We start from the raw sequence: 27257 nt of genomic DNA on the forward strand, positions 1-27257 counted from the left end.
CCAGACCTTACAGCTTGCAAAGGCAGCACTTTGTTGAAAGGACCAGAGTCTCCTGTTCAAAGGTCAGATCTGAGCCCAAGACCACCTCTGTTCAGGTCTGAGGCCCCTAGGGGTCCTTTCAGCAGTCACAAGGATGGGTGGGGATAGCCAGATAGCATTGGGGGGCTATACAGTGCTGCCCTTACTGCTCCTGTTTCCCAATTGGTCCCACGTTCACAGCTCCACCAACCTGGACAGCAAGGGTGCCCTCTCCTTCATACCGGTCTCCTTTGACACATTTCTTCCAGATGCCAAGTCAATCCAACCAGCACCTTAATACGTTGCTGGTACCTGATCCTGGGGGTGATGAGAAGGAGAAGGCACACAGGGTACTTACTGTCTCAAGTCCTTGAGTCACAACTAAGACCCTGTAGAACATCTGTTTAAATGTCCTGGGACTGAAAAGAAATCTCACTTCGTATGGTACCATTTAAGTTACTCTGTGAACACCTGTGTAAATGGCTCTGCGAAGGATCTCGGGACTCTCATGGTGATTGCCGAATACAGCAGAATGTGGCCAGAGAACTGCTAGTGGAAATTCTATTTTGAAGTGGTACTAACTACTATGTAGTAAGTTCCTGTGAGGTGCCAGTCATTATTTTAGACCCATCATCTCTTTTAAGCCTCAGAAAGTCTAGGTGCTATTATTTCCATTTTCAGGTAAGAAAATGAGGCTCGGACTGGGAAGTGGCTGATTCCAGTGAGGTGTGTGGAACATAGTCAGGTGAGGGACCACCGCCACCCCCAGCCATGACCCGCCCCCTTGTGGCAGACCTCTGCTCTCCTCTGATCCTCCCAGCAGGCAGTCCCAATCATTTCCCTCCGGGCCCGGAGAGCCCAAACCCCTTACTTAAATCAGAAAAGAAACCACCTGAGGTTACAAAGATAAGGTCATTTATTCACGTTATATTACTGGATTTTAAAGACAAAAATACAGTTCTGTTTTGAACACCAAGGTCAGACATTCCCCCCTCCCACTTAACAATGGTACACGCATACATTTGCATACATGGGAGATCGAAATACACAGCACAACAGGTCTCTGGGACAGGACAGCTGCCGTACTGGCTGAGTGGGGCACCCACGCCCAGCCCTGAGGTCAGCAGAGACCCTGCCCAGACTGAGAGCCAGCACCAGCATTTCTTCTACCCTCTCGTGCCACCTCTGCCTTCTAATCTTTCCCAAAGGCCACTTCACGGGGTCACCAGCATCGGGATGGACAGAAACAGAGAAAGACACAGCACATAACAACTTCATGGTGACACCTTCCAGGTGAAGGAAATGCTCCCTGAACCCTCAGCCCTAACCTCCTCAGGGAGGAAAGAGGACCCACAGCATCTTATAAACCAGGCAAGCATCCGGGCCTAACCTTGGGCCCAAGTGGGCCCCATGAAAGCACCAGAAGGTCAGCAAGTGGGGAACAGGTGAAGCAGAAGCCCCCTTGGTTCTGAGAACGAACCATACACTTGACTATTCCAGTGGAACATGAAGGAAAGTGTAACAGGAAAACAGGAGGAAAAAAAAAAGTCAGAATTTTTTTGTAAGAGTAAAGTATAATAATAAAGAAGTTACCACTCAGGATATTTGTCTCCCTTCTTTTAAGGCACTTTGGAAAAGCCAGGATCTGGGGACAGAAGGAGAGGAGAGGTCTTCATTCTTTGTATTTCCCAAAACTCACTCTCAGGGCGGTCATTCCTGGTTCCACTGACACCCCTGTCAAGGAACGGGGGACTGACCGAACGAATACTCTTCGCATAGCCCAGCTGCTTCTGCAGTGGAAAATAATTTTTAACCAATACAAAGGCTTCTGGAAAAGAACCATGGTAGCATCCAAGATGCTCAAAGCGATAAAGGCACAGGTAAGACCAGGGCTGGGCACCAGTTTAGCCTCCACACTGAGGGCTGGCTTCCAGGAGGCCAGTGGTGGGGCTCTGGGCTGCCACCAGCTAAAGGGTCAACCCTGGGATTAGATAGCTGACTCTTTTTGCCCTTAGCTCAGGCTGGACCCGACAAGGGCAGCCAGTGGTAGGAACTGCCTTGTGCATCCCACCCCAGGCAGTCCTCGCTCTCCCCCAGGAGAGGTGGGTCTGGGGAAGACACCCCTGTGGATCAGCCTCCCTGGAGTGCGAGCACCTGCTAAAAACCTGAAGGGGACTGGGAAGCTTTAGGCACCAGAGTGGTTGTGAGGGAGTGTGGGAGGGTTCAGCTGAACTTTCTAGATCTCTAATTAAAAGGCACATTCATGCTGGAGAATGAATGAATAGTCTGTTTGACCCTGAGTGCCACAGGCAAGTTTTAGGGAACAGGCAAGAGGCAAAGGAACAAAAACAGAGAGGAAGGAAGGAGAAAGGAGACAGAAAGGAGAAAGGAGAAGGGGGGAGGAAGGAGAATGGGTCCAGCAAGGTAGGCCAGGCAATGTGGCTAGCACAGTGAAGGAGGTGGCCCCTGGACTCCACAGGGGCCAGAGCAGTGATTTCCTCCTCCTCCCCAGACTAAGGGCCAGTAAACAACCTGATTGCTATCATTTAGAACTCCACAGCCTAGGGCCCTAAAGGGAGGTCCCAGGGTCAGTGGGAAGAGGGGTGGAGGAGGTTCCCTCCCACCTGGGGAGGGTAGGGAGGTGGGGAGCTCTGCCTGGCAGACCTAGGCTTTTGTCTCCCCCAGAGGTCTAGCAGGATAACTCTGACCAGGGAGGTCTTGCCCTCAAAGGGCCCAAAAGTGATTTTGCTCTTTACAAAACCTGACCTGCCGGCCAAATCAGGCCACTACAGCATATGTTATTTTTCCCACTAAAAAATGCTCAATCCCCTCCCTACGTTTAAAACACCACAATAAAAATACATAGGAAATTCAAGTTTATATAGCATGCTCAGAAAAATAAATTGTCATGATTTAACACTAAACAGCTATGCAAATCTGGGTCAACACAAAATCAAGCTAGATCATAATAAAACCCGATTTGTTCTTTCTTTAAAATACTACAAACTGCTTTTTTAAAAAAAAAAGTCTTTACATTCAGAAATCAGACAATCTGGAGAAAGGCCACTGAATTTGAGGACACTCAAGGCTTTTGCTCTGATGGCTAACGTTGCCTTGGAATTCACACGTTAGCAGGGCAAAAGGTCGAAGGCTCAAGTTTTAAAATTCTTTTGCTAAGAAAAGACATACGCACACAAGTGATTGTGGTAGCTGCATACTGCTAAAAGGTGGGGGAGGAGTAAAATGAGAAAGGTCGAGATTGCGTTTTTCTGTTAGAATATGCAAACAAAAAACATCACACCAATCCGATTTCAGCAGCACTCTCCGATTTTTCATGAAGTAATAAGAATACCACAATTTAAAGCGAAATTCTTACCTATTTCACAACAGATTAGGAGTTTATCACTGGAAATAAGTCCCACAGTCACCAAATTTGGGGCTGTGTACTGATTCTTTGGGGTGACACTGTGAACATGCCGAGATTCCCCCAAAGGCTGATAGTTTCTACATTTACAAACACCTCGTAGAGCTAAGAAGTCACATGCCGAGCCAAGTTGGGGGCAAAATATCCCACTCGTCCTGGTCAACTGGAAAGGCATCTGAATGATGACTGGAGGGGGCCTATCACTCTGATTGTTAAGAATGAAAGGGACCGGCCCAGCAGATTGGCAGAGACACACAGCAGAGGTCCCTGGCCATTTTCAGGTCTCTTATTAGTGTACCAAAATGCTAGCTCGGTGTCCCGATGTCCACTGTGATTTTGGTATATAACGGGTTTCTCTCTATGTCCAACACCTTGTAACTGAGTGTGTTCAAACCGTCAGAGAGCATTGTCTCCTTTGTATGTGCAATTCGGTCAAACCTACAAGAGAAAAACAGGCAAAGGGTTGGTGTCAAAACAAAAATCTTAAGAAAAAAAACCATGAAACATTTGTCCTTCATTGCCCCCCCACCCCCACCCCACCACCTAGTCTACTCTACCCAACTCATGGACAGATCCCTCCCTTTCCCTTGAGGCCTGGAGCCCTCACCAGAGCCTCATTCCTATAGCCTACCCCACCTGAAAGGGGAAAGAAAGAATGTAAATGAACATAGAACACACCTCTGAGGATTGGGTTCATTTTTCTTGTCTCTTGAGTGGCGGATCATCCGGCACTTGCCAACCACAGCATTTGGGCGAGAAACAGACATGCCTCTAAAAACTAACCTGCAAGGAGTGAAGGGACAAGTCGTCACCGCAAAGCTGCCATAAGGCTTGGGTCCAACAGCCCCAGACTGTTGCCCCATCTGCCATCTTGTTCACTGTTCTCACTCAGCCCATACCTCAGCTCACTGTGGCACCAGTTAAAACTCATGCTAATTCCCTGTGCCCTTTGACCACTGGTTCTGTAGTTTATGTTGGTGGGGGAGTGTTCTGTGCCAGGCACTGGGGGTGTCTACCCTCACAGAACTTACAATGTGGACTTGGAACATAGGGCCATCAGTGCCAGGATGGAGGTGAGGAGGGGAGGTGGTGGTGGGGAGCACAGAGGGAGAAGCCACTCACTCTACCTGAGCAAGACTAGGCAGAGCCAGCTATGAAGACGAATGGGTGCCCACAGAGCATTTAGGGCAGTCGGGACAACACAGGCAAAGGCAGGGAGGCAGAGCAAACACAGGGCCCTCGGGGAACAACAGAAGCTTCTGGGGACTGGTGGAAAGAGTCTGGGGTAGAAAGTGGTCAGAGATGAGGCTGGAAAGAAGGGTGAAGGCTAAATCATGGAGGCCTTCTTGGGGCTTTTCGCATCCCATTTTTCAGATCAGTGCCAGTGTCTGAAAGGGGTAGAATATACAGTTACCCAAAGTTTTTGGCCAAAGGGAGGACTCTCTGATAACCAGTGTTAAGAATGGAGAGCAGAGAACAAGACTAGAGGCAGCCAGAACAGGGTGGAAGGTTCTGTGTAGATCTGGGGGAAAGGAATGGGGACCACAACCAAAGCCTTGACACAGCAGGAGCACAAGTTGGTTAAAAAGCAGGACTGGCTGGTCCTGGATAACTTAAAGGTTTCTGGCCTTGTCTCCCTCAGCGCCTGGCATACGGCGAGTTAGGTCCTTTATCTTTCAAGAAAGCTGCTCCCCCAGCCACCCATCCTTCTAGTCCCTCCACCCTTGGGTGTCCATTCTCAGTGCTCCCTTCCCACTAACCCTCTTAACTGCTTGCGTCTGTGGTGTCACATCAGCCCCTAACACCATCCTGTGGGTCTGAGGTTTGCCCAGGTGGTGCTGTGGAAGCAAGTTTGTTTCTGTCTGGACCCCCTGTCTGGGGCTTCAGTGTCCTCCCCATCGGGCCTGTGTGACACAGTGCTCTGTCTGAAGATGCTTGATAATCAATCCGCATCCTCTAAACCTCAGGTTTTCTTCCAGGTTGATAGTAAAGACCTGGGTCTATGACAGGTTCTCACACAAAGCTAAACTTGACTGACTTGGGTGCTGCTCTGACAGACACCTTCTGTTAATTGATCAAATTAAGGTACTCCAATTCGGGAAGGAGCTAGGGTATATTCTGATATCAAGCTCAGTGACAAGCTCAGACTAGCTCCCAGAGGGAGAAGTTACTTCTTATCTGGAGATGGCAGGGTTGAAGTTTCCACTGTCAGGGAGAACTGGGCAGAATGTGGTTTCAAATGCCACTGGTGTTTTGTTTTGTTTTTTCTTTTTACCATCTGCAATGACAACGCACATGATAAAGGAGCCCCGGGGTGTGGATGGGGCGGACAGGGCTGGTAGAAAGTAGTGGTTGTTGGGGCTGGGTGGGTCCACAGAAGTTCATTATACTACTCAGTCCTCTTTTATGTTTGTTAAAAATATTCCAAAATAAACAAATAGCACAAAGATTTTGTAAAGGAACTTAGGATCCTGCCCAAAGAAACTTGTTTCATAATCAAACGGGACCACAATGAGATGCTGAATTTTTGCAAAGGGCATGTTTACTTCTTTAGGACAAAATGGCATGTGGGATAAATCAAAGTAAACCCAACCCTTTATTTGGTTCTCATTTTGCATGTTCCAAGGCTAATGCAAAAATCACAAAAGCTAAACTTCCTAGAGACATTTTTCAGCACCTGTAGCACCTACAGCAGGGCACTTCTAAGAATTTGGGCTGAGTGGGGACTACATCCCTCCCAAGGGTCAATCCTTGCAGAATAATCAGGCACTGATTGAAAAACTGGAAGTGAAGGGAGACAGGGGAGAAAGACAGCTAAGTTGGGACAATTACCTGTTAAAAATGTCATCATCTTCACCTCCCCAGCCCCAATAATTATTCGGAAATCCATTGATGGTGAGAAATTGCTGTTTACTTAGAGCAGAGACACCTCCAAAATACTGAACATAAGGTAGGCTGGGGGAAAAACACACACGCACACACACACACAAAGAAAACCAGTGGTTAGTAAGTTTTGACTTTCAAAATAAAGCATGCTCAAAGCACAAATGCTTCTGAAGTTATTTTTATTCTCTGGAACTTATAAATTGGGGATTTATAAGGGTTTTCTTTGTTCTGTTTTTATATATCAGTAGAGAAGACACAGAAGTCAAAAAGTAGAATTTGCTCTAAGAATATTGTGTTGCTTCTATGGTTACCTGGAAAATTAGTCAATGACGAGAAAGCATAAGCGCACTTCCTGTGCCCCATTCAGGAACCTGCTTCCCATGTGTCCTGCTCCTGCATGAGAAATGCTTATCCAGGAGGTCCTGGAAACCGAGATTGCGGTAAAGCCTCCCTGTGCCCACCCTGTCATGCCCTCCCTTTCCACCCTCAGCCCATCTACCAGTCTAACTTTCATTCTTCCACAGGTATACTGGCTTGAACTCTGACCCCCAACAGTCAAAATAGCGTTTCTGAAAATTTGCCAAAATAAAATTTTCTAGGAAATTTCTACCACATCCCAACTTAGCAAAATGTATAATGGTGAATCTATTTTGATACATTTTCAAGAAGTGGGGCATCAGGGCTCTCATCTTTCCACACCTTTTTGTATTTTACTATATTTTTAATGTTTATTTCTTTATTTTGAGAGAGTGTGTGTGTGCATGGGCGCTAGCGTGAGCAGGGAAAACACACTGAGAGAGAGGGACAGTTAGGATCCCAAGCAGGCTCCAGGCTGCCAGCGCTGAGCCCGCAGAGCCCAACATGGGGCTGGATCTCAGGAACTGTGAGATCACAACCTGAGTCGAAACCAAGACTCAGAAGCTTAACCGACTGAGCCACCCAGGCGCCCCTATATTTTACTATTTCAATGGTTATGAATCATGGGCTTCTGGAGGATGCAGACGGAGCACCAATGAGAAATGTTAACACTCAGATCATACCCGGAAGCCAGGCAAAGGCTTTCCTATGGGTCCTGTAAAGGCTGTGGTTTTGGGATGACCTTGTATGCAGCACCAAACCACACCAGGGCTCTTACTGGAATCCAAAGAGACTAAAATCCATCACACAATTTAAGGAAAACTAACTCAGACTTGAAGGGGGAAGTCAGCCAAACCATACAGAGCACATGAAAAAAAGCTGCAATGACTATTTTCAAATACATTCAGGACATCGGACTAGAAGTATCCATGAAGATCCAGAAGGGTCTGCTTTAATGAGTCAAAGGTAATCTATATATAATTAGGTGTCATCAGTTAGGGGCCCAGTTACCCACCTTTGGACACACGTCACACAACCGTCTGCACCTGATTACAAGTGAGGGTTTGAACCAGGTGGCCAGGCCACTAAGGTTTGTCACGATCAGCATTTTTACAAAAAAAGGGACTCTTCGTGACCTCACAGGGAAGCACATGCCGAGCTGATGAGATTCAGTTTGCTGTCTGTGTTTTCTCTGACCAACCACCTCATCCCCCAAGCCTGACTGGTTCTGGGTAAAACAAGCACGGTACTGTGGCAAAGAATGAGGTCCTTACCACCACGCTTCAAGAGGAGAAATTAAGAGGGGACAGGGTTTGAGCCTGTGTCTCTTAAAGAGAAGAAGGTACATAAACAGGGAAGAGGGGAGAGGGCACAGGGTGATGTTTAGAGTCAAATTCTCCTCACACCATCCTTAGTTTCATAGCCCTCACTGCCCCCAGCAAGGGAAGACAGAAAGAAATGGGAATAAAAGGAGTCTGAAAGAAAGCATTCATATCTAAACCAAGGGACTGCTGACTGGCACAGGCCTGCCACACCACGGCGGCGCACCCAGGCCGGGGATGCCTAGCACATGGGGTCTGCAGCACAGCTTCCTGGAGCTTCAAGCTAACGTAGAGCAAGGAGGGAAAGGTCAGTATACTCAACTAATAGGTGATTTTAAACAATTCTATGTTAATATAAACAGGGATAATTATGGAACAAAATGCAGATTTATTTTTTTAAGATAAAAAAAAAAGACTACATAAGGCTATTTTCCATCTATGACCTTATGCTTTACATTATACTATTGCTCTTAGAGACAGGCATTGGCTGACCTCCTCACTAGGGGCATTTTGGTGGGAAAGTTTGGGTCCTCATGCTTAAACAGAAGCCTGTGCTTTGCAGGGAAACAGTATCATGTTCCTTCTTAAAGTACCAAGGTATATCTGCCAAGGTACCCAAACCCAAGAATCTACTTGGGGAAAATGAGTCCAATTTGCTTCCCAAATTGTGTGGGGAAGAGGACAGAAGAAAGCAAGGAAATACAGCATCTGTTTGGAGCCTAAAGGCAAGAGCCATCCCAAACATAAAAACTCTTCTTGCCTGGATGTGTAGAGGTAGGGATGTTTCTGAACTTCACTTTTCTTCTCAAGTTTTACGGACTTTGGGCTTAAAAAGCACCCAGTTCTCAGAGGAAAAATTCTCCTCCAAGAACCTAAAGAGACACTCCTGGGCTACAGGAATTGCATTTCCTAGTCATCATGTAAGAGTAAAACATGTTTCCTGCAGATTCTGGTGAACATCTCTTACCTAAATCCAAACTTATCCATTGCTACAGAAATGTGCCGTGGCTGTGAAAAACACCTGTAGGCATTATGATCATTCATTGGAATGAGGTCCACGTCGCTAAACACAAAGCAGTTGTAGTCATAATCCTTCAAGGCCTCTTGAAAGCCAATGTTGAGGAGCTTGGCACGATTGAACATGGTTTCTCCAGCCTGGTGCACAAAAAAAGAAGTGATATCAGATGCCATAAGGCCAATGAGCAGAACACTCCCAGGGACTGGTGACTTTGTCGACTACATGGGATCATTAGTCCACTCATTTTTCTGCTTTCACTTTACAAATCAATACGGAATGGCATGCCCTGAGTCAGCAATCCCACTTCTAGGAATTATCATGTGGGACTTGCAAATATGCGAATAAGAACAACTTGCTCACCACGGGATTTTCATCACAGCAAAAGACTGCAAACAATGACATAAGCTTTTGCTAGGGAACCAGTTAAATAAATCATGTAATAACCATATAATGGAATAGAATTGTTCAAAAAAATAAGGAAGCTCTAAAAGGAAATGATCTCCAAGATAGTATTGTTAGGTGAAAAGGTACTTAGACCTATGTGTCATATATTTACATACTATATATAGACTAATTCCCATGAAGACACCCAGGAAACTGGTGCCTATTGGACTTTTTACCCTTCTCCCCTCTTTGTATGGTTGATTATGGTTTGATCACCACATTGTGTGCCCCTTCAAGATGTCTATTATTAAACTAGGTACCAGAGAAATATGGTGAACCCAAGTCAATTTCTGCCCTCATGGTGCTCACAACGTAGGGTGGGAAGCAGTGTGATACACATTATGATAGAAACAGGGTGTATGAGAGAGCAGAGGACACATACTTCAGGATGCCAACCACTGGGTCCTGAAGCACCAAGTCTGTTGGTGCAAAGGTACTTCATATTTTATTTACTTGTTTATTTTTAGTCTCCCCCACTAGAATAGAAGCTCAATGAAAACTGGAATTTTTAACCTTTTATTTCCCCAGTTCCCAGAACACTGCCTGGCATACAATAAGAGCTCAATAAATAACTGCTGGATGGATGGATGGATGGATGGATGGATGGATGGATGGACCAAAGGATGGGTTTCAACAAACAATGGCAGATGAAAATTCTTCTAGGAAGCTTCAACCAAAGGGCTCCCTCAGGGTCACCACCATGGGGCTGTGTCCTTACCAACTCGCACAGCCCCAGGGTAGTAAGGACAGTTATAGCATCGACACTACCACTCTTACATTTAGCAGTCCACAAGCCCTTCCATACGTGTATTCTCATCCCAGCCAGAATCCTCCCAAAGATGCCAGGAAGGAACTAAGGCACATAAGCAACACAGCTGGTGCTGGACCCAACACTGTGAAATCCGCATTTAGTGCTCCTTCTCAATATCTCTTGGGATCAACAAGATCAGAGCCCTCTACTTTGGGGGAAAATATACTCACAGGAGCCTACAGTGGCTACACAATCCAAAGGTGGGATACCCAACATCCACTCTCCAGGCCCACAAGAGAAGATTTGGAAACTGGTGCTTTATAAGGCTACCTGTGTGAGTACAGAGCATATGGATGGTGCCACAGCTACCCAACCTCAGGTGGGTGACTCAGAAACGAAACCACTTAAGAAACGCGAGTACTAGCAAGTCAGATAGAGTAGCCAAGAGAAGAGTGAATGGATTAAGGAAGTATTTTACACAGGAGTTCCTTTGTTCAGCCCATGACAAAACTTTCTAATCATGCATGGTGAAAGGAGAAGGCCAGGCCCAACAGCACATACTGTGTTCTGTGGTTGTCCCCACCAGTTAAGAGTCATTCAAAATCCTGCCTTCAGCTAATTCTCTGTAAGTCCTGAGGCAAAAAGAAGTTTAAAGTTTAGAAACCAGATTTGAAACTATAAAACATAATTACTATTATTACAACACACTGCTAAAATTAATTGGGATATATAACATGAAAGGCATCGGATAAGTGTCTGACGTGCATTTAAACATCTCAACAATCTTGTAACAACCTTCATCCCAATCCAGATTTACTTCATTCTTGCCATACCCTTCTGCCTTCTGGCAATGGGGGGAGAGGCCTGCACCTGGTACTTTCCTTCTTGCTCCTCTAGCCCCATCAAGACCCTAAGAATTAGCTTTCTCTAAATATTTTAAAACACAATTCAACCCCATTGAACACTTTTCCAACAACTGAAAGGGTGTCCCAACAAAGCCTTTTCACACTTGTATAGCAGACCCCCAAGGATAGCTGCCCAATGCTCCTTTCTCTTGGTACATTCTCTAATGACAGGGGCAGGGAGCTCGTGCTGGCCATGCCCAAACAACAGGGCCTGGTCTGCTAGCCATGACTATTTGAGTTAAGCAGATGTTTGACCTGGGACTATACTATGCATTTTTCCTTTCCCGGGAACTGCACATTTGGAACCATGAATGGACACCTCTGGTCTGGTACCATGCCCCAAGAACAATGGCAGCCTAGAGGAGAAACCCAAGGGAGCAGATCTATCCTACCCTTTTCCCCATATGTATAACAAGCTCCTTCAACTCAATAAGGCACTTCAGTGTCTGGTCCACCCTTAAAATTAGGCAGTTTCCTAAAATAGCTTGACCTGTATGTCACTCCTCTCATCCTGGCCTCATCTCTGTGACCCTGGAAGAGGGAGAAGGCAGGGTTCTTTCTTGCAGGTATAATTCCTTACTAGGGCCCTTAGGAACATCAGACCAGCTGAATGGTAGATAAGGAAAGTATGTCTTCCCCTTCCTCCCCTAGGATTATAGAAAAGTCAACTCTAGGCTTCCTTGGGTGAAATGGTGTAACACTTTTGGGTAACTTTCCTGATAAGAAAGACAGGTCCTGGCAAGCCTGCCAACCTCCCACCAGTAACAGGAGGTGTTCATTCCTCTCCAGGGGATGGGAAGACACCCAGGCCTCATTCCTGTCCCTTCTCATTGGGCACATGCATCCAGTGTTTTTGCTACTTCATTTGCTCGGGTAAATATTTATCAAGCACCACTACTGTGCAGCCAAACCAAAAACACAGTTGTGACAGACACCTGCATTTTTATCCCAGGAATGCCATCTTCTTCGCTTACTAGCTATGTGACTTTGGGCAAATCATACCTCTCAGGCTCCATTTCCTCATTCGGTTACTTGGATGACAACAGGTGAATTTTCTTAAATTTGACAATGCATGAAAAAGGCCTTTGCACATTGCCTGACAACAAATGTTGGCTACTATCATTATTATAGGAGTAGGTCTTCCTATCCATCTTGAACAGGCAGAGCTTTCAATATGTCTCCCAGAAATCCAACATGGAGACTTCTTCTCTAGTGTTTGTGTGTGTCCTTCGAATCAGCTCCAAGAGCCCTCCTAAATCTTGCTTCTCTGATGGGAGGATTTCTAAAAAGGATTAGGGTTCAAGTGAGTGGCTCACATGATTAGAATCTCTACAGCAGCAGAAGAAAGAGACACCTTTAGAAATGTATCATGTGCTTGGGAAGTCACACACGAAGAATAACTGATGCGCCGAGATCAGGGTTCCCTCTGAAAAACTGAGCTTTTCAGTGTAGGCTTCATCTTATGTTGGTCGATAAGAGTTAATATGTATCCCAGGGGCGCCTGGGTGGCGCAGTCGGTTAAGCGTCCGACTTCAGCCAGGTCACGATCTCGCGGTCCGTGAGTTCCAGCCCCGCGTCAGGCTCTGGGCTGATGGCTCGGAGCCTGGAGCCTGTTTCCGATTCTGTGTCTCCCTCTCTCTCTGCCCCTCCCCTGTTCATGCTCTGTCTCTCTCTGTCCCAAAAAAAAAAAAAAAAAAAAAAATATGTATCCCAGGGGCGCCTGGGTGACTCAGTCGGTTAAACCTCCAACTCTTGGGTTTCGGCTCAGGTCATGATCTCACGTTTAGTGAGTTCGAGCCTCACATCAGGCACTGCTGACAGTGCAGAGCCTGCTTGGGATTCTCTCTCACTTGCACGCTCTCTTTCCCTCTCTCTCAAAATAAATAAATAAGCTTAAAAAAAAAAAAAAAAAGAGTTACACATATCCCTTCCTTCTAGGGCAACTGGCTCCTCTTAACAGGAGACAATAGGAAGAAAGAAGACAGGCCAAAAACGATACGACGTTCCCGCAGGTGGACAGGGAAGTCATCTCACTGACCAAAGCTCACAGAAAAACCTTTTATGATTTCTCTGTAAAACTTTATGGCTGTAAACGTTTCATGACTGGGCATTTACCTAAAAATGGGTATATCAGTCAGTCAAGCAAAGCCAACAATGTCAGTCGGGGGAGGACAGGAGCTTGGATCTGGCCAGGCACGCTGGTCTGGAGTAGTGAGGAGGCTGGCACAAGCCTGAGGCCAAACTCCTCAGGGAGAGGAAAAGAGGGAGAGGCTACCCTCAGACAAACCCAGGGCCTTTCTGGCAAATCTGGATGGCAGGGCTCAACGTCATAAGAAGCATCAAATAGCTCTTTAGGGCTGTTAAAACCTTTTTCTAGAGCCCTCATTTATATTAAAGAGAGGGCAGGTGGTATGTTCATTGAAAATGGAACCTCAGGGCTCCTGGGTAGCTCAGTTAGTTAACCATCTGACCCTTGATTTCAGCTCAGGTCATGATTTCACAGTTTGTAATATCAAGCCACACATTGGGCTCTGTGCAGACAGCATGGAGCCTGCTTGGGATTCTCTCTCTCCCTCTCTCTCTGCCCCTCCCCCATAGACACATGCATTCTTCCTCTCTCAAAATAAATAAATATTTAAAAAGGGCACCTGGGTGGCTCAGTTGGTTAAGTGTCTGACTTCAGCTCAGGTCATGATCTCACAGTTTGTGGGTTCGAGCCCTGTGTCAGGCTCTGTGCTGACAGCTCAGAGCCTGGAGCCTGCTTTGAATTCTGTCTCCCTCTCTCTCTGCCCCTCCCCCAATTTATGCTCTCTCTCAAGAATAAATAAAACACTAAGAAATTATAAAAAAGTAAAAATTTTAAAAAAGAAAAAAGGAAAATGGAACCCTCACATACTGCTGGTGGGAATGTAAAATGGTGCGGCCATCTTGGAAAACAGTCTGGCAGGTCCTCAGGTGGATAAACAAAGAATTACTTTATGATTCAGCAATTCTACTCCTAGGTATATAACCAGTGAAATGAAAACATATGTCTACACAAAAACTTTTATATAACATTCATAGTAGCATTATTCAAAGCAGGTAAAAAGCAGAAACATTAATGTCTGTTAATTAATGAACAAATAAATAAAATGTACTATACTCATACAATGCAATGTTATTCAGTAAAAAAAAAAAAAAAAAGAATGAAGTACTGATAAATGCTCTCATATGGATGAACCCTGAAAACATCATGTTAAATCAAAGAAGACAGTCATAAAGGACCACAGATTGCATAATTTCATTTATATGAAATGCCCAGAATGGGCAAATCTAAAGAGACAGAAAGTATATTAGTCATTGCCTAGGGCTGGGGGGAATGAAGGGATTTAGTAGCTAAGAAAAATGGGGTTTATTTTTGGTATAATGAAAATGTTCTGAAATTGACTGTAGTAATGGATTATGTGCTTTATCTTTTCCTTTTTTTTTTTCCAAGTAGGCTTCATGCCCAGCATGGAGCCCAACATGGGGCTCATGACCCTGAGATCAAGACCTGAGCTGAAATCAAGAGTAGGATGTTTAACTGACTAATCCACCCAGGTGCCCCAATTATGTACTTTAAATAGGTGATTGTATGGTATATAATTATATCTCAGTAAAGTGATTGCCAAAAAGAAAGAAAAGCCAGCTCCAGAGACAGGGGAAGGACCAAGGGTTATATTTCCCCTCTTTCTCATATTCTTTCTTGTCATTTATTGGGTATCTATTTCATGCTTAGCTATAGGGATACAGAAAAGGAAAAGACACAGGCCCTGCTTTTGAGCAGTTCCAAGTTAAAGAGGCAATTGTAGGGACGCCTGAGGGAATTAGTCAGTTAAGCATAGGACTTGGGCTCAGGTCATGATCTCACAGTGTGTGGGTTCGAGCCCCAAGTCAGGCTCTGTGCTGACAGCTCAGAGCCTGGAGCCTACTTCAGATTCTGTGTCTCCCTTTCTCTCCGTCCCGCTCGCACTCTGTCTCTCTTTCTCTCTCTCTCTCAAAAATAAATATAATAAACATTTAAAAAAAAAAATGTTGTTTTTTTTTAATAGAATAGGTACCAGAGTCTGGTCTAATCCCCAGGCAAATCCTGGCTATGGCTAAAGCAACAGAAGCCTTCTCCTGATTGCAGCAAGACACATGACCAGCTGCAGAAGGCCATGGTCGCCCTTACCCAAGTTCTAACAGTCGCTAAATGATTGGTTAAACCACCCCACCTTTCCTGGACGTCAGGCCCATGTGTGTACACCAGTAGACATTTCCCCCAGCCAAGACAGCTTGGGGACTGACCATACCTGGCCCCTCCTCTGCCAAAAGACACGGCAACAATGAGGTTGGAAAACAGCAAGCCGAAGCCAAGACTCAAAGAATCAAAAATTCCATGTGATGAGACAGTTTTGCTCCCATACACATGCCCCGGCCCATCACAAAGTCATACACACATGGTCCCTGCTCAATACCCACAGTAACCCACAGGCTCTCAACCCCACAGATTCAGAGGCAGGTCTACAGTCAAGTGGACACATTTGCTGAAACTCCTCCTGTGTGCTTTTCTGTGCCCACTCAGACACCAAGAGAAAAGGCCTAGGCCAAGTGGGTGACAGGAGAGCAGACAAAGCTCTGGCTGGGCTGAGCGATCCTGTGGCAGGACTGCCCACAGGCCTACGTGTGGACCTAGGGGTAGTAGACAGGCTGGCTGGGAGGTGATCCCCAGAGAATTGCCGGATTTATACAAATGCTGAGTTTGTGGAAGGCTAATATCCACTCAGCCATGATTTCACAGCAATTGGGCCTCAGCTCTTAACCATAATAGTATGGCAACCTCAAACTTGGAAAGGGCCCTCAACAAAACCTGAGTCTGAGACTTCATTCAGCTCTTCACCCAGGGAGTAAAGGAAATGGGGCCCTTAGGGTCAAGGAGCTGAGGGGGTGGTGGCTCTCTGCTTGCCAAAGTAATTGGCAAGAGTGAGCACATCGTTGGCCCTTGCCGGACATAGGTCAGAAGCCCTAAGTTGCCTTCGGAGAGAACTGAGCAAATCAAACAGCCCAGCAGGGGTTCTGGGTTCTGACTGAGGTGAGCCCAGAAAGCAGTTTTTAATCCCCAGCTCCACAGGAGCAAGAGCAGGATGCCTGCCTCCTTCCCTGGACCTGAGGCCCTGAGATCTTTCTGCAGAAAAACACTTTAGAAAATAAAGGCTTCTTTCTCAGAAAGCAATCTGACCATTTATATGAAGGACTGTAAAAATGTTTACACTGCTTCTGAACCCATAATTCTGTATTGGAAAATCTAGCCTGGAGAGAGGATTCTAAATGTGGAAGAAGCGACACCAAATTAGCTTCAGATTCAGAGATGTTCATTCCGGTGTTATTTACACTGGTGAGAAAGTGGAGGTTCTTTAAATGCCTTCGACCTAGAGGAAGGGCTAAGTTAATTATGGCACAGCTACATGCTCAACTACTCTGAGAGCATGGAAAGTGGTGATTATGAAGACTGAAATAACATGGCAAGATGCTGATGATATAGAATTTTAAGAAAAAAGCAGGACACAAAAGTATATACACATACGGTATGAGCTCAATTGTGGCTTAATTTTAAGGCAAAGTTATCTTAGACCTCTGCACAACAGGCTGGCTTCCAGCAACCTCAGCATTTGCAAGCAAGACCACGGAGACCATGACCTTGCCTGAGAGACCCCAGAGCTGGAGGATGGCACACTCTTAGGATTACTGACATGGCTTCCCCATGACCAGCAGAGCCTGGGCTCTGGGTTTGACTTGGGGCACATGGACATTACCAGGGGTGGCAGCAGTGGTGGCAGCAGCAGCAGCAGTCACAGCAGTAGTTAGGTCGGCACTCCTCTCTCTCTCTCTCTCTCTCTCTCTCTCTCTCTTTAGGAGGTGGAGGGCACAGAAGAGGAGGTAGGTGGAGAGTAAGAAGCAGATCACAGAGAGGAGCTCCTCCTTCAGCTTGCTTTGCTACAAACAGGATTGACAAGTAAAAGCAAAAAACCCCCACGAGAAAGAAAAAAAAAGAAAAAGAAAAAGAAAAAAGAGACAAGGATGGACGCAACGAGAGAGGTAAGGAAGAGAGGCAATGTCAAGGCTGTGAAGAAAAGGGGCCCCATTCTGACCCCTCTTGTTCCAGGGCAAAGGCAAATTCCTAACAAGCTGGCACTCCCTCTCATGAAGTCACAGGTGAGCAGGGAAAAAGACATTTCCTAGTACAATGTCCAGGGAGGCAATCCATGAGCTCTGTGAGTACCTGTACGTGTTTTGACACATTCCCCAGGAGAATGGACCAAGCCACAGACAGGGAGAGGAAAGACACAGCAAAGGAAACCATCAATCACTGGGACAGCACACAAGCTATGGTGGACACAGTGGACACAGACACTCCCGGCCTTGTTATGATGCTCCTGGGCCCCAGGATCCAGAAGGTCCCAGTGCTCAAGCAAGGGGGTGCTACAGGATAGGACTGGACCTACCACTCCCGAGCCCCATTTCTGCACACATCAGTCTGGGCACTGACAGCTTTAGGAGAAAATAGAAGGCAGGGATGGGGGTGGGGGGGCAGGGGGACGAGGATGGTGAACGGACATGATCAAAACAGAAACCAAACCACTGGGGTCATAGGCCCAGGCAGCTGTCCTCCAAAATGGGATGGGCCCACGAGTCCAATTCACTCTAATTTATCTTGGCCTCATGTAGGAACCAGCTACTCAGCACAGTCACACAGATAAGCTGCTGAGGTGTGGTGACAAATGCTCTCACTCATTGTCTCCAAACCTGGCCACACTTCGTTCCAGACAGGCAGCCTGGAACTACCTTACAGCAGTGCACAGATAAAAAAAAAAGGAAGAGGGAAAAAATTCCACGTTCAAAGAGTCCTTAGGCAGGCCCCCCCCGCTGCACCCCCAGGCTTTCAAGCCAGGATTTACCTGTCAGTATGATAACTGGGCAAGCCTCCTGGGCGGTTCTGAGGTGGTTACTCCAAAGCTGCTACCCACCTCTCATGACACACTAGGACTCACGGCGGTGTTGCCAAGTGGATATGGAGCTGTCTCCCAGTGAGGGGAATGAGTGTGTTTGGGAATGAACATGGTAAAGTAAGGCATTCCACAGGCCTTAGGTGATCTCTCTCCAAAGCCCAGCTCTGCCACTCAGCCATCATGGGGCCCCGAGCAAGTTGCTTACCTTTGTGAGCTTTCTCTCAGCAGGAACAATGAGAGTACCCATTTGCCTCATTGGAAGGCTGGCAGGGTCAAAATTCAAAGTGAGACCATGAAAAAGGTTCAGTCCAAAGGACCATAAAGTTTTATGACCATCAACAACCATGCATTTTTCTCTGCATTTTTCCTGAAAAGCAAGGTCACCCTGATGGCCATGTCCCAGGCAGCCTGCTCTGGTCAGCAAGGAGGAGGCAGCTTTGGGGAGATGTCTTGGGGAAGGGCTGTGCAGGTTGGCTCCCAAGAGTCATGACCTGGCCTGACTGGGGAAGAAGGCTTCACTGCCAAGAGGAACAGACCTCACCAGAGAACCAGGATCAAGGAAGGGATGCTGAGGGTGCATGTTAAGTAAGTGGGCAATAGTCACAAGGGAGCAGCTTCTAGCGCCAAACCCTGAATGAACACTGGACCATGCATGGAGATATGTGGTCAGGGAGGCAGAGGGAGGCAGACCTGAGGGGCCTGGGGTCTAGAGGCTGCAGGCCAGGGAGGGCATGCACACGTGGAATCAGCCCTCACTCCTCACTAGAAAGCACTGAATGGCCCAGGAACAGCAGGGAAGGAGAAGTCAGCTCTATTACAAGGCTTCACAGAGCTAATGGTGGGGGGTGGGAGGCACTCACATGGTGATTAGAAAAGAGCCACTAGGGGAAGGACCGAAGGAAAAGCACACAGGGTGGGAGGGTTGGCAGCCTAAGCAAAGGCACGAGGAGGGGAACACAGAATATGTCTCATTGAAGATGGAGAGCTAGGTGTGGCTGTGACATCGTGTGTAAATAAAGGAGGGCTGAGGAGGAAATGGCTGTAAATAGGTCATGTCTGGACTGCAGAAGGTCTCGGAAGCTAAGTTCAGGGCTTCAGACCCTTTAGACCCTTGGCTGTGGGCAGTGGGGACATACTGAAGGGCTTAGAGAGTGACCTGGTCAGAACTACAAAGATCTTGGGCAGCCAAGCGAGATCAGAAGCCCCAGAGGATACACGAACAGAATTGGAGAGACCAGGCCTGGGCACTGACTGACTCAGGGCAAAGGGCTGCCATAGTTATGACATGGTTATTACACCCCTGCCTGACTAACTAGGCCTGCATTCCTCACCTGTTTGCTAAGTTTTATGCTGATTAATCTCACAAACATCCTCTGTTTCTTACGTACGGCTATTACTACCAGGTGGCAACCTGCCTTCCTTTCACCTTGGGTGGTTTTACAGTTTCCTTTCCTGATTAAAGTGCGAGGAAGTGCAGTGCTCCTCCCCCATCTTCTATGACATCTTGCTATCCACCTCTGCACCAAGGTCTCAGTGTTAGACCCTGGGTGGGACATCTGCGCCACAGAGCAGCACCCTGCGCTCCAAGACAGCGGGACGTGCCAGAACCCTAATGGGAGGCTGGAAGGCTGGAGGGCCAGGGTAGGAGGAGCGGTGGAGACCTGCGGATGAACCGCAATCTCAACTGGTAAAGCCTTTGCCGCTCCCTCTCCACCACACTTACTGTGAGATGCAGGTTGTTGTGGTAATTAGAGGGGCCTAAACCAAAAGGGAGTGGTTAATAGCTTAATATAGACAAGGATAGGAGCCACAAAGCCCATGAAAGCTCACCCCTATGTGCAGAGCTTGAGACACAACCCTACTCAGAAGAAGCTGTTAGGCTTGACATGGTCCCTAAGTGCCCTGAGATTGTTTTCTGTCATTATCCAGTATCCTCTGACCCCATCAAGGACACAAATGGGAGGGTCTTGAGGCTGGTACTGAGTAGAGGTGAAGCAGGAGGCAGGGAGAGCAGTAAAGAGTTCATTGCTATAATGCTGGGCAAGGAAATAGGCAGGAAGAAAAGAGGGATGAGTGGCAAGAAGGAACATAAATCATGGCAGTAATAGTTAATGCTTACTGAGGGTTCATCTGTCAAGTGCCTTACAGTCCCCTGTGTAAATACTAAAACCTTCCTCTCCCACCAATAAGGAAATGGAGGTCTGAAGAATTCAAGCCTCCATCACTGAGCTGGGAGGTGGCAGAGCTGGAATTCAGGCAGTCCAAGCCTGAAGCTTGCTCCCAGCCCTTATACCCAGCTTTGAGAAAGGCTTTGAGGAAGGGACCAAATGGTCTCGAGGACAGAGTTCGTGCTGATGCAGTGAGAGGGCACTAAGTGACAGGGACTAAAGTCTGAGCTGGACCCTACTATTACTTCTCTGACTTCCTACCAGTCACTTCCCCCTCTCTGAGCCTCAGTTTCCTCATGTGTGCAATAGAATACACATTTTCATACTACCTGGCCTCAGGGGTCCAGGCAGATCCCAGCGAAGAATGAAGGGGAAGTTAAGGGTAGAGATGGGGACATGGTCTGCACTTCAAGTAGAATAGTGCCATAGTGACCTGCAGTTGATGGGGGGATTGCATAGCAATTTAATGGGGCAGTAGGTTCTGTTCTCAAAAACTTGTTTGAGAACCCTCAGAATAGATGTCTCAGAGGTGCCTCCTACTTTAAGCAGTCTCTCTAATCTTAAATGGGGTGGGCAGTGAATGAAGAGTCAAAATGACAGCAAGGTGTCTGAGGCAGGGAGATGACAGGAGACTTGAATGCCATCAATTTACACAAAGGTCAAAGCCAGATGCTACCAACTCCCTTTCTTCCTCTTCTCTATGTAACAACAAAACAGAGAAGAGAGGAAGTTCCTAATTTGTAGGTGGGGCATGCTCCAAATGTTTGTTCTTCTGCCTCTTTTCAAGGATTAGGTTTCCTATCACTAGTTTATTGTGTGTTCTTTATTGAGATCATACAGATGATATTCTTTATGGGAAAAGTAGAGCAAACTTGTTTTCTTCATGATTCGGTTATCTGGAAGTCAGATCATTATTTTCCCAAAGAAACAATCAGGGTAGAGTTGGAGCAGAATAAATAAGATTAGCTGGGAGAGAAAGAGATGGGGGTGGGGGTGGGGGGAGTGGAGATTTTCCTAAGGTGGAAAGTTAATCCTTAGAAAAGGAAAAGATAGAAAAGCAAAAAGACATGGTGGGGGGGGGGGGGGGTGGGCAGGGGTGGAGATGATGATACTGACAAGACTAGAGGGGAAAAAAGATGTAAATATGTTTGGAAAGCTAAAAATAAAATATGTCCAATGCTAAGTTGCAGGTGGGAAGAGATGGAGGTGGGGGGTGGTTTCCCAGTATCCTAGGGAAGTAAAGAGGTGAAGGGGGGAGGCATCTGTTTAGGCCTGCTTTCCCCAAAGTGTAAGTCATAGAACATTAATTGCTTGAGATGGCTCTTGGAAAAGCGACCTCCAGTCACCCAAGCTCAGGAATCACTGTGTGCCGAGTAGTTCTGGAGGCTGTAACGTATGCTAGTACACTAAAGGCTCTGTAGGAATGAAGCCTGCTTCCCGGTTGTTCAATCCAGCATTTTTCAAATGTGTTTGGCCTCAGAGCTCCATTTCAGAAAGCACACTTGGGAAGAAGCCCTGTCTGATGTGCTGTCCAGTGCTGGCCAGCACAGCAGTGCCACGCTGTCCAAGCTGGCTTGTGTGCTTGGTCTGCCGGCTTGGACTGGGGCAGGCAGGAGCACGTAACTGGTGTAAAACTTTCAGAAACTTGCTGTTTGAAACCTGGAAATTATCTGTATAAATTAGTCAGAGGAATTTAAGTTCATGGCTAAATTTCACTGGTCCAATATTTGTTTTGACTTTATAATTGAATGGGGAAGTCTCACATTCACTTAAAATGTGACACATCTCTACATCAGCATCCTTCTCTCCAGCTTTCCTTGACCTCAGTCACCTAAATTCAAAGACTCAGCATCACCACCAACTCTTTCACCCAAGTATATATTTTAATCTAATTTATATGCTATCTAGACCACAGTTGTCTAGTTCAGGCAGGTTTGTGGGAGGCCATTAGATGTTTTGCATAATAAGATCTGACAACACTGTATCTACAGCGTATCACTTATCTACTGGTATAAATAACTGTCAAAGAGAGGAAGGAGATATAGCGGCGTGGCTTGTTTTTAGTAATTCCTCCTGGCTCCTGGTGATGGCGGCTTCCTCTTCTGGGCACTCACTGTCATTGTTTTAATAATGCTCCTGAATCTCACCATGATCAACAAGTGTTTACTGGCATCAGCCAAATAAATGTTCCTTGATGACACGGCTTTTCTTAAATAACTTGTCAGATTGAAGTGGCTTGGATTTTGCAGAGCATTTACCTATTTTCTCTTACATTCTCAAATATTCTTCTAAGATGACCCACAACTGTCTGGTGGTCTTGCCTGCAGATTTTCTCAGGGCCCAAGTCTGTGCCTCATTTGGCCAAGGGACTCAAAGTGCCTTGAGGGGTTTGCCTGCTGCCTACTCCCCCACCTTGAGCTTCAGTTCCCTTGTAACAGGGCTGTTCTGCTCTCCCCTGCCTGACAGACTCAGCTTCTGCACCTGGCCCTATCACCTCTGCCGCATTCCTACACCTACGGTCAACTTGATCAATATGCAAAGCTCCTTTCTGCATTGAGGTCCCTGGTCACTGGCTACAGCTGAGATGCCCAGGTGTCCCTCCAGTCTCTAGAACCTAGTTTATGTCCTGGTTCTTCCAGGTCACTGCTCTCTCCTTCCTCTGAGCTTCCAAAGCATTTGGCAGCTGCCATCCAATCACATACTATTTGGGATTGTTAATAAATTGTTCCTGGAAGGGTCTCACTTGCCACAGTGGGGATGGAAGCTTCAGGACAGATAGAACTGGGACCTTCCTTCTTTAATGACTCTCTGCAAACTATGTCATTGTCATGACAGTGCTCAGAAATGACTGATGGACACACTGCTATTTCCAGCTTCCCTCTGGTCCAAGGAAGGCATACACCGTCCCTCTAAGGGAAGCTGTCAACTGCCACCAATTTTACTACCTCAAGCAGATCCACAATTTATCTTGATATTAAATGGAGAATAAGCCTTTCAGAAATGGGTATACTGTGTCTCTTCAGATGAATTTCAATAAACCTTGGTGTGTAGATAGGGTAAATGTGTTATTCCACATAGCAGGTTATAGTCTATAAAGATATGAATTTAGTATTTAAACACACAACACCCAAGTTATACTCATAGAAAAAGAATAATGCTTCTCAGACTGGAAATGAGCAGAGTTATTTTTAAAAAACCAATTTTAGATCAATCTGATTCCCCAGGCCATGGTGATGAAGGCTGACATGTCTTCAGCATTGGTTTCCTAAGCCCGGCTAAGCTCAACACACACAAATCAGACATGCAGTGAGAAGCTCTTTTCTCAGACCCAGCCCAGTGCACATGACACTGGGTGGCCTACGAATCGGACTTTCCCAGCCATTTTGCTGGGGGCTGGCTTTCAGGTGATCTAAGGATGCTATCTCCAGCAGGGGTCCCAGAAAATAGTTAGACTTTATAATCTCAAAGTTGCTAAACTTCTGACCTTTAAATGGATGCTTTGTGTTTTTGTTTGTTTGTTTTTCCCTAAAGGAAAACACACAGCTACTCAAAGACAGGAAATAATCAGTGCTTTACTTTGGGGGAGTTAGGATTGTCATTTTTCTCTCAATTTTGCTGGAAGGCTACTTCCAGCAAAAAGAAAACAAAATACCCCAGCGATTACCCTTGCCTAAAGAGCTGACAGCAACAAGCAAGTTGTATGGTATTTAGCTTATCTGCATTAAGGAGGGTGATGGTGGTGAGGTTATAAAATGCCATGTCTAGTATCTTTTCTTTCTCTTAGCCCTTATTACTCACATATTTGCGCACATCTATGTATGTACACACATGCACGTAAACACATACACACACTCCCTCCCTCACTCCGTCTCCCCAAACCTCACCTGGTTGATAACATAGATGCCGTAGTCTAACTGCTGACGCTGTAGGACTGGGTGCAAGTAATACAGCCAGTACTTGAGGTGTTCCTGCCGGTTACGGAATGGAATAATGATGGCCACCTTGTGGGGAGAAATGCAGTTCTTGGGGGTATAGCGGCCGCCCACCTTCACCTCTGGGTTCTGTTTCTCCACAAGCTTCAGGTCCACAGGCATATTAAATTCAATCACCATGGGGCCAACTAGAGAGGTGGAAGGAAGGAGAAGTTAGCAAGCTATAGGGTTCCCCCAGGCCACAGCCTCAGAAGACATCTCCTGAGAGGCAGTGTGGCTGTGGAAAAGACACCCCTGTCCAGTGCTAGCGTGATCCACCATCCCAAGAAACCCCTTAGTACCAGGCAAAGCCAGACAGCTGGTCAGCCTATGAAGCACTCATCTGCCCAGGACCCACTCCCCTGAGATTCTGTGTTTCTCCACCGTAAATGTTTCGAAATGGAGTGACTGCTGCTTAGACTTCCTGAAACGTTGTAAGGATCAGAGAACATGGATGAGAAAGCACTTTCTCAGAAATCCTGAGGTTGAGACCTAACCTTGCCACACCCCAGCTATGTGACCTTGGACAAATGACTTCCATCAACTCTCTGAACCTAGCCCAGTGGGAGAAAGGGGAGTGTATGTGTGTGTGTGTGTGTGTGTGTGTGTCAGGGAGGGTGGTGTTGTGGAAATCAGCCTCAAATCAGAAGGCAGGAAGGAGGAGCACAAGTAACCCCTGTCTCAGGAAGACACCTGATGCACAGATAAAAAACAAAAAAACAAACCTCTGGGGTACCTGGGTGGCTCAGTCAGTTAAGCGTCCAACTCTTGGTTTTGGCTCAGGCCATGATCTCGCGGTTTGTGAGTTCAAGCCCCCCATCGGGCTCTGTGCTGATGGTGTGGAGCCTGCTTGAGACTCTGTCTCCTTCTCCCTCTGCCCCTCCCCTGCTCTCTCTCTCTCACTCTCTCTCAAAATAAATAAACTTTAAAAACAACAACAACAACAACAAACTCCAGAGGTAGGGACTCAAGGAACTGAGACCCCAGAGCAGACTAAGGGGAAGAGAGGAGAAACAGCTGAAAAGCACATCAAAGAAGAATGCTTGGTAAACACAGGAGATGGAGTAACAAAGGGACTAAAGAACAGAGGAAAAGTCCGAGAGGACTCCCAGGTTTCCAGCCTGGAAGCACACAGCTCCAGGTGAGAGAAATAAGTTCATAAGAGCTTAGAAGAAAAAAAAAAAAAAAAAAAAATCGATGAGATGTGGATGGTAGACTTTGAAACAGTGGTAGGTGAGTAGAGGGAGAGACAAACAAAGGTCAAGATCCAGACATGGAAGTCCTCGTTTCCTAAGGTGGAGCCAGGAGAGGGCTCCACTCCCCAGCTGGGGACCGTCCTTCATGTGGCCTGGATGGTGAGGGCAGGGAAAAGATGACAGGCCCAGGGGTATAGAGGGAACTGGGGACAGAGTCAGCACTCAAACCTAGGGCCCCAGTATTCCCAGCAGGCCAGATTCTCTCAAAACAGGTTCCAGGAAACATTAATTCCAGTAAGATGCTCAATGGAAGAACATGTCCCCTGGTCAAGTGAGTCTGGGAACCTGGCATACCAAAACTTGCTTCTGGAAAGTATGAGGCTCACCAAAGGTTCTGAGAAGTTGTACCACCAAGAATCCCCCTCCACTTTATTTAACCCACCATTTCCCAAACTTATTTGGCCATAGAACCAACCTACCAGGGAACACATTTTGAGAACTGTTACTCTAGTGTAACCAGCTTCACCTGTGAAGCCGACTAGCCACAAGAAAAAAGGAAACTGCGGAACAGCAGTGAGAATGCTGACCACAAACCGGGAGCAAGTTCACCTGAAATATGCTGGTGGGACCCACCCAAGGCCCAGGGCAAGGCCTTGGGTGCCCTATTTGTTTATCAATAATGTGGCACTCCAAGCACCCCTTATCCCCAGAGGTCACTCACCCTGCTGAAATGAGCCCCAGAAAAGATGTGCCTCTTGCTCCTCCTGTTTGTCAGGAGGTGCAAACTCCCCATCTCCTCTTCCCCAGCATACCCTGGTACTTCTCACCCTTCCCTCCCTCCAGTGCTGACTCAGTTCCATCATCAAGGGACCCATTCCCATTCACTTATTTTCTTCTTTTCTTAAAAAAGTGTGTTTATTCATTTATTTTGAAAGAGAGAGAGAGCACAAGAAGGGGAGGGGCAAAGAGAGAAGGAGGAAGAGGGAGAAAGAGGGAGAAAAAGGGAGAAAAAGGGAGAAAGAGGGAGAAAGAGGGAGAAAGAGGGAGGAAGAGGGAGGAAGAGGGAGGAAGAGGGAGGAAGGGGGAGGAAGAGTAAGAGAGAGAATCCCAAGCAGGCTCCAGCATGGGGCTCGAACCCACAAACCATGAGATCATGACCTGAGTCGAAGTCAGACGCATAACTGACTGAGCCACCCAGGCGGCCCTTGTTTATTTTCTTCTGAGACACAGATCTTATCATATCACTTTGCTGCTACAAAAACCCTGATGGCTCCTGTGTGGTCTTTGATGGAGTAAGACCAGATTTCTTACCGTGGCACCAAAGCCCTTCAGTCTCAGCTCTGCCTCCCTTCCCACTCCAATAAACCATGCTTATATCCACACTTAATCTGTGCCAGAAATGTCCTTCCTTCTTTCCTCTAACAATAGACTTTTGCATTGAGACAGACCAGAATCTTAAAATTAAACTCCCAATCTGGCTTCACCCTTTTGCTCTCATTACCAGAGCTCAGACAGCAGAACCCTGGGAGGCCCTGCTGCACAGTGCGCATGTGAAAAACATGAAAAGAAGATGCATCATTGGGCTCTTCTCACTTCAGAGGGCCCCACAACATCTGCAACCCTCCAGCTCCACCCTACCTTTGGTTCTGAAGATGCTGCTAAACATAACTCTGTTTTCGGGAACCCAAGAGGCATCTGGACTGTCACCCTACCAACTTGCTCACGCCTTCTGAAACCAACCCAGAAGACAGGAATTCACACTTGGTCTGCCCAGCTTCCCTAGAGCAGAC

The 27257-nt window shown here is 46.7% G+C and overlaps 1 protein-coding gene across 3 annotated transcripts in view; it reads right to left on the minus strand.

Moving 5' to 3' along the window:
- Positions 1-916: 916 nt before the first annotated feature.
- The window catches only part of B4GALT1 (beta-1,4-galactosyltransferase 1), a 56532-nt gene continuing 30191 nt past the window's right edge, over positions 917-27257 (minus strand). Inside the window, exons 2-6 of one of the 3 annotated variants that reach the window (XM_060609514.3) lie at positions 24185-24420; positions 8975-9162; positions 6275-6397; positions 4121-4225; positions 917-3880 (exon numbers count right to left, since the gene is read on the minus strand). In XM_060609514.3, coding sequence (XP_060465497.1) covers positions 3748-3880; positions 4121-4225; positions 6275-6397; positions 8975-9162; positions 24185-24420 — 785 coding nt within the window. In that variant the 3' untranslated portion in view covers positions 917-3747. Of the gene's footprint in view, positions 3881-4120; positions 4226-6274; positions 6398-8974; positions 9163-16938; positions 17120-24184; positions 24421-27257 lie in introns of those variants that run through there. The other 2 variants (XM_060609515.3, XM_078436741.2) reach the window with 2 other exon arrangements.

The sequence above is a fragment of the Panthera onca genome, chromosome D4 (genome assembly GCF_046562875.1).
Source record: "Panthera onca isolate mPanOnc1 chromosome D4, mPanOnc1 haplotype 2, whole genome shotgun sequence".
Taxonomy (NCBI): domain Eukaryota; kingdom Metazoa; phylum Chordata; class Mammalia; order Carnivora; family Felidae; genus Panthera; species Panthera onca.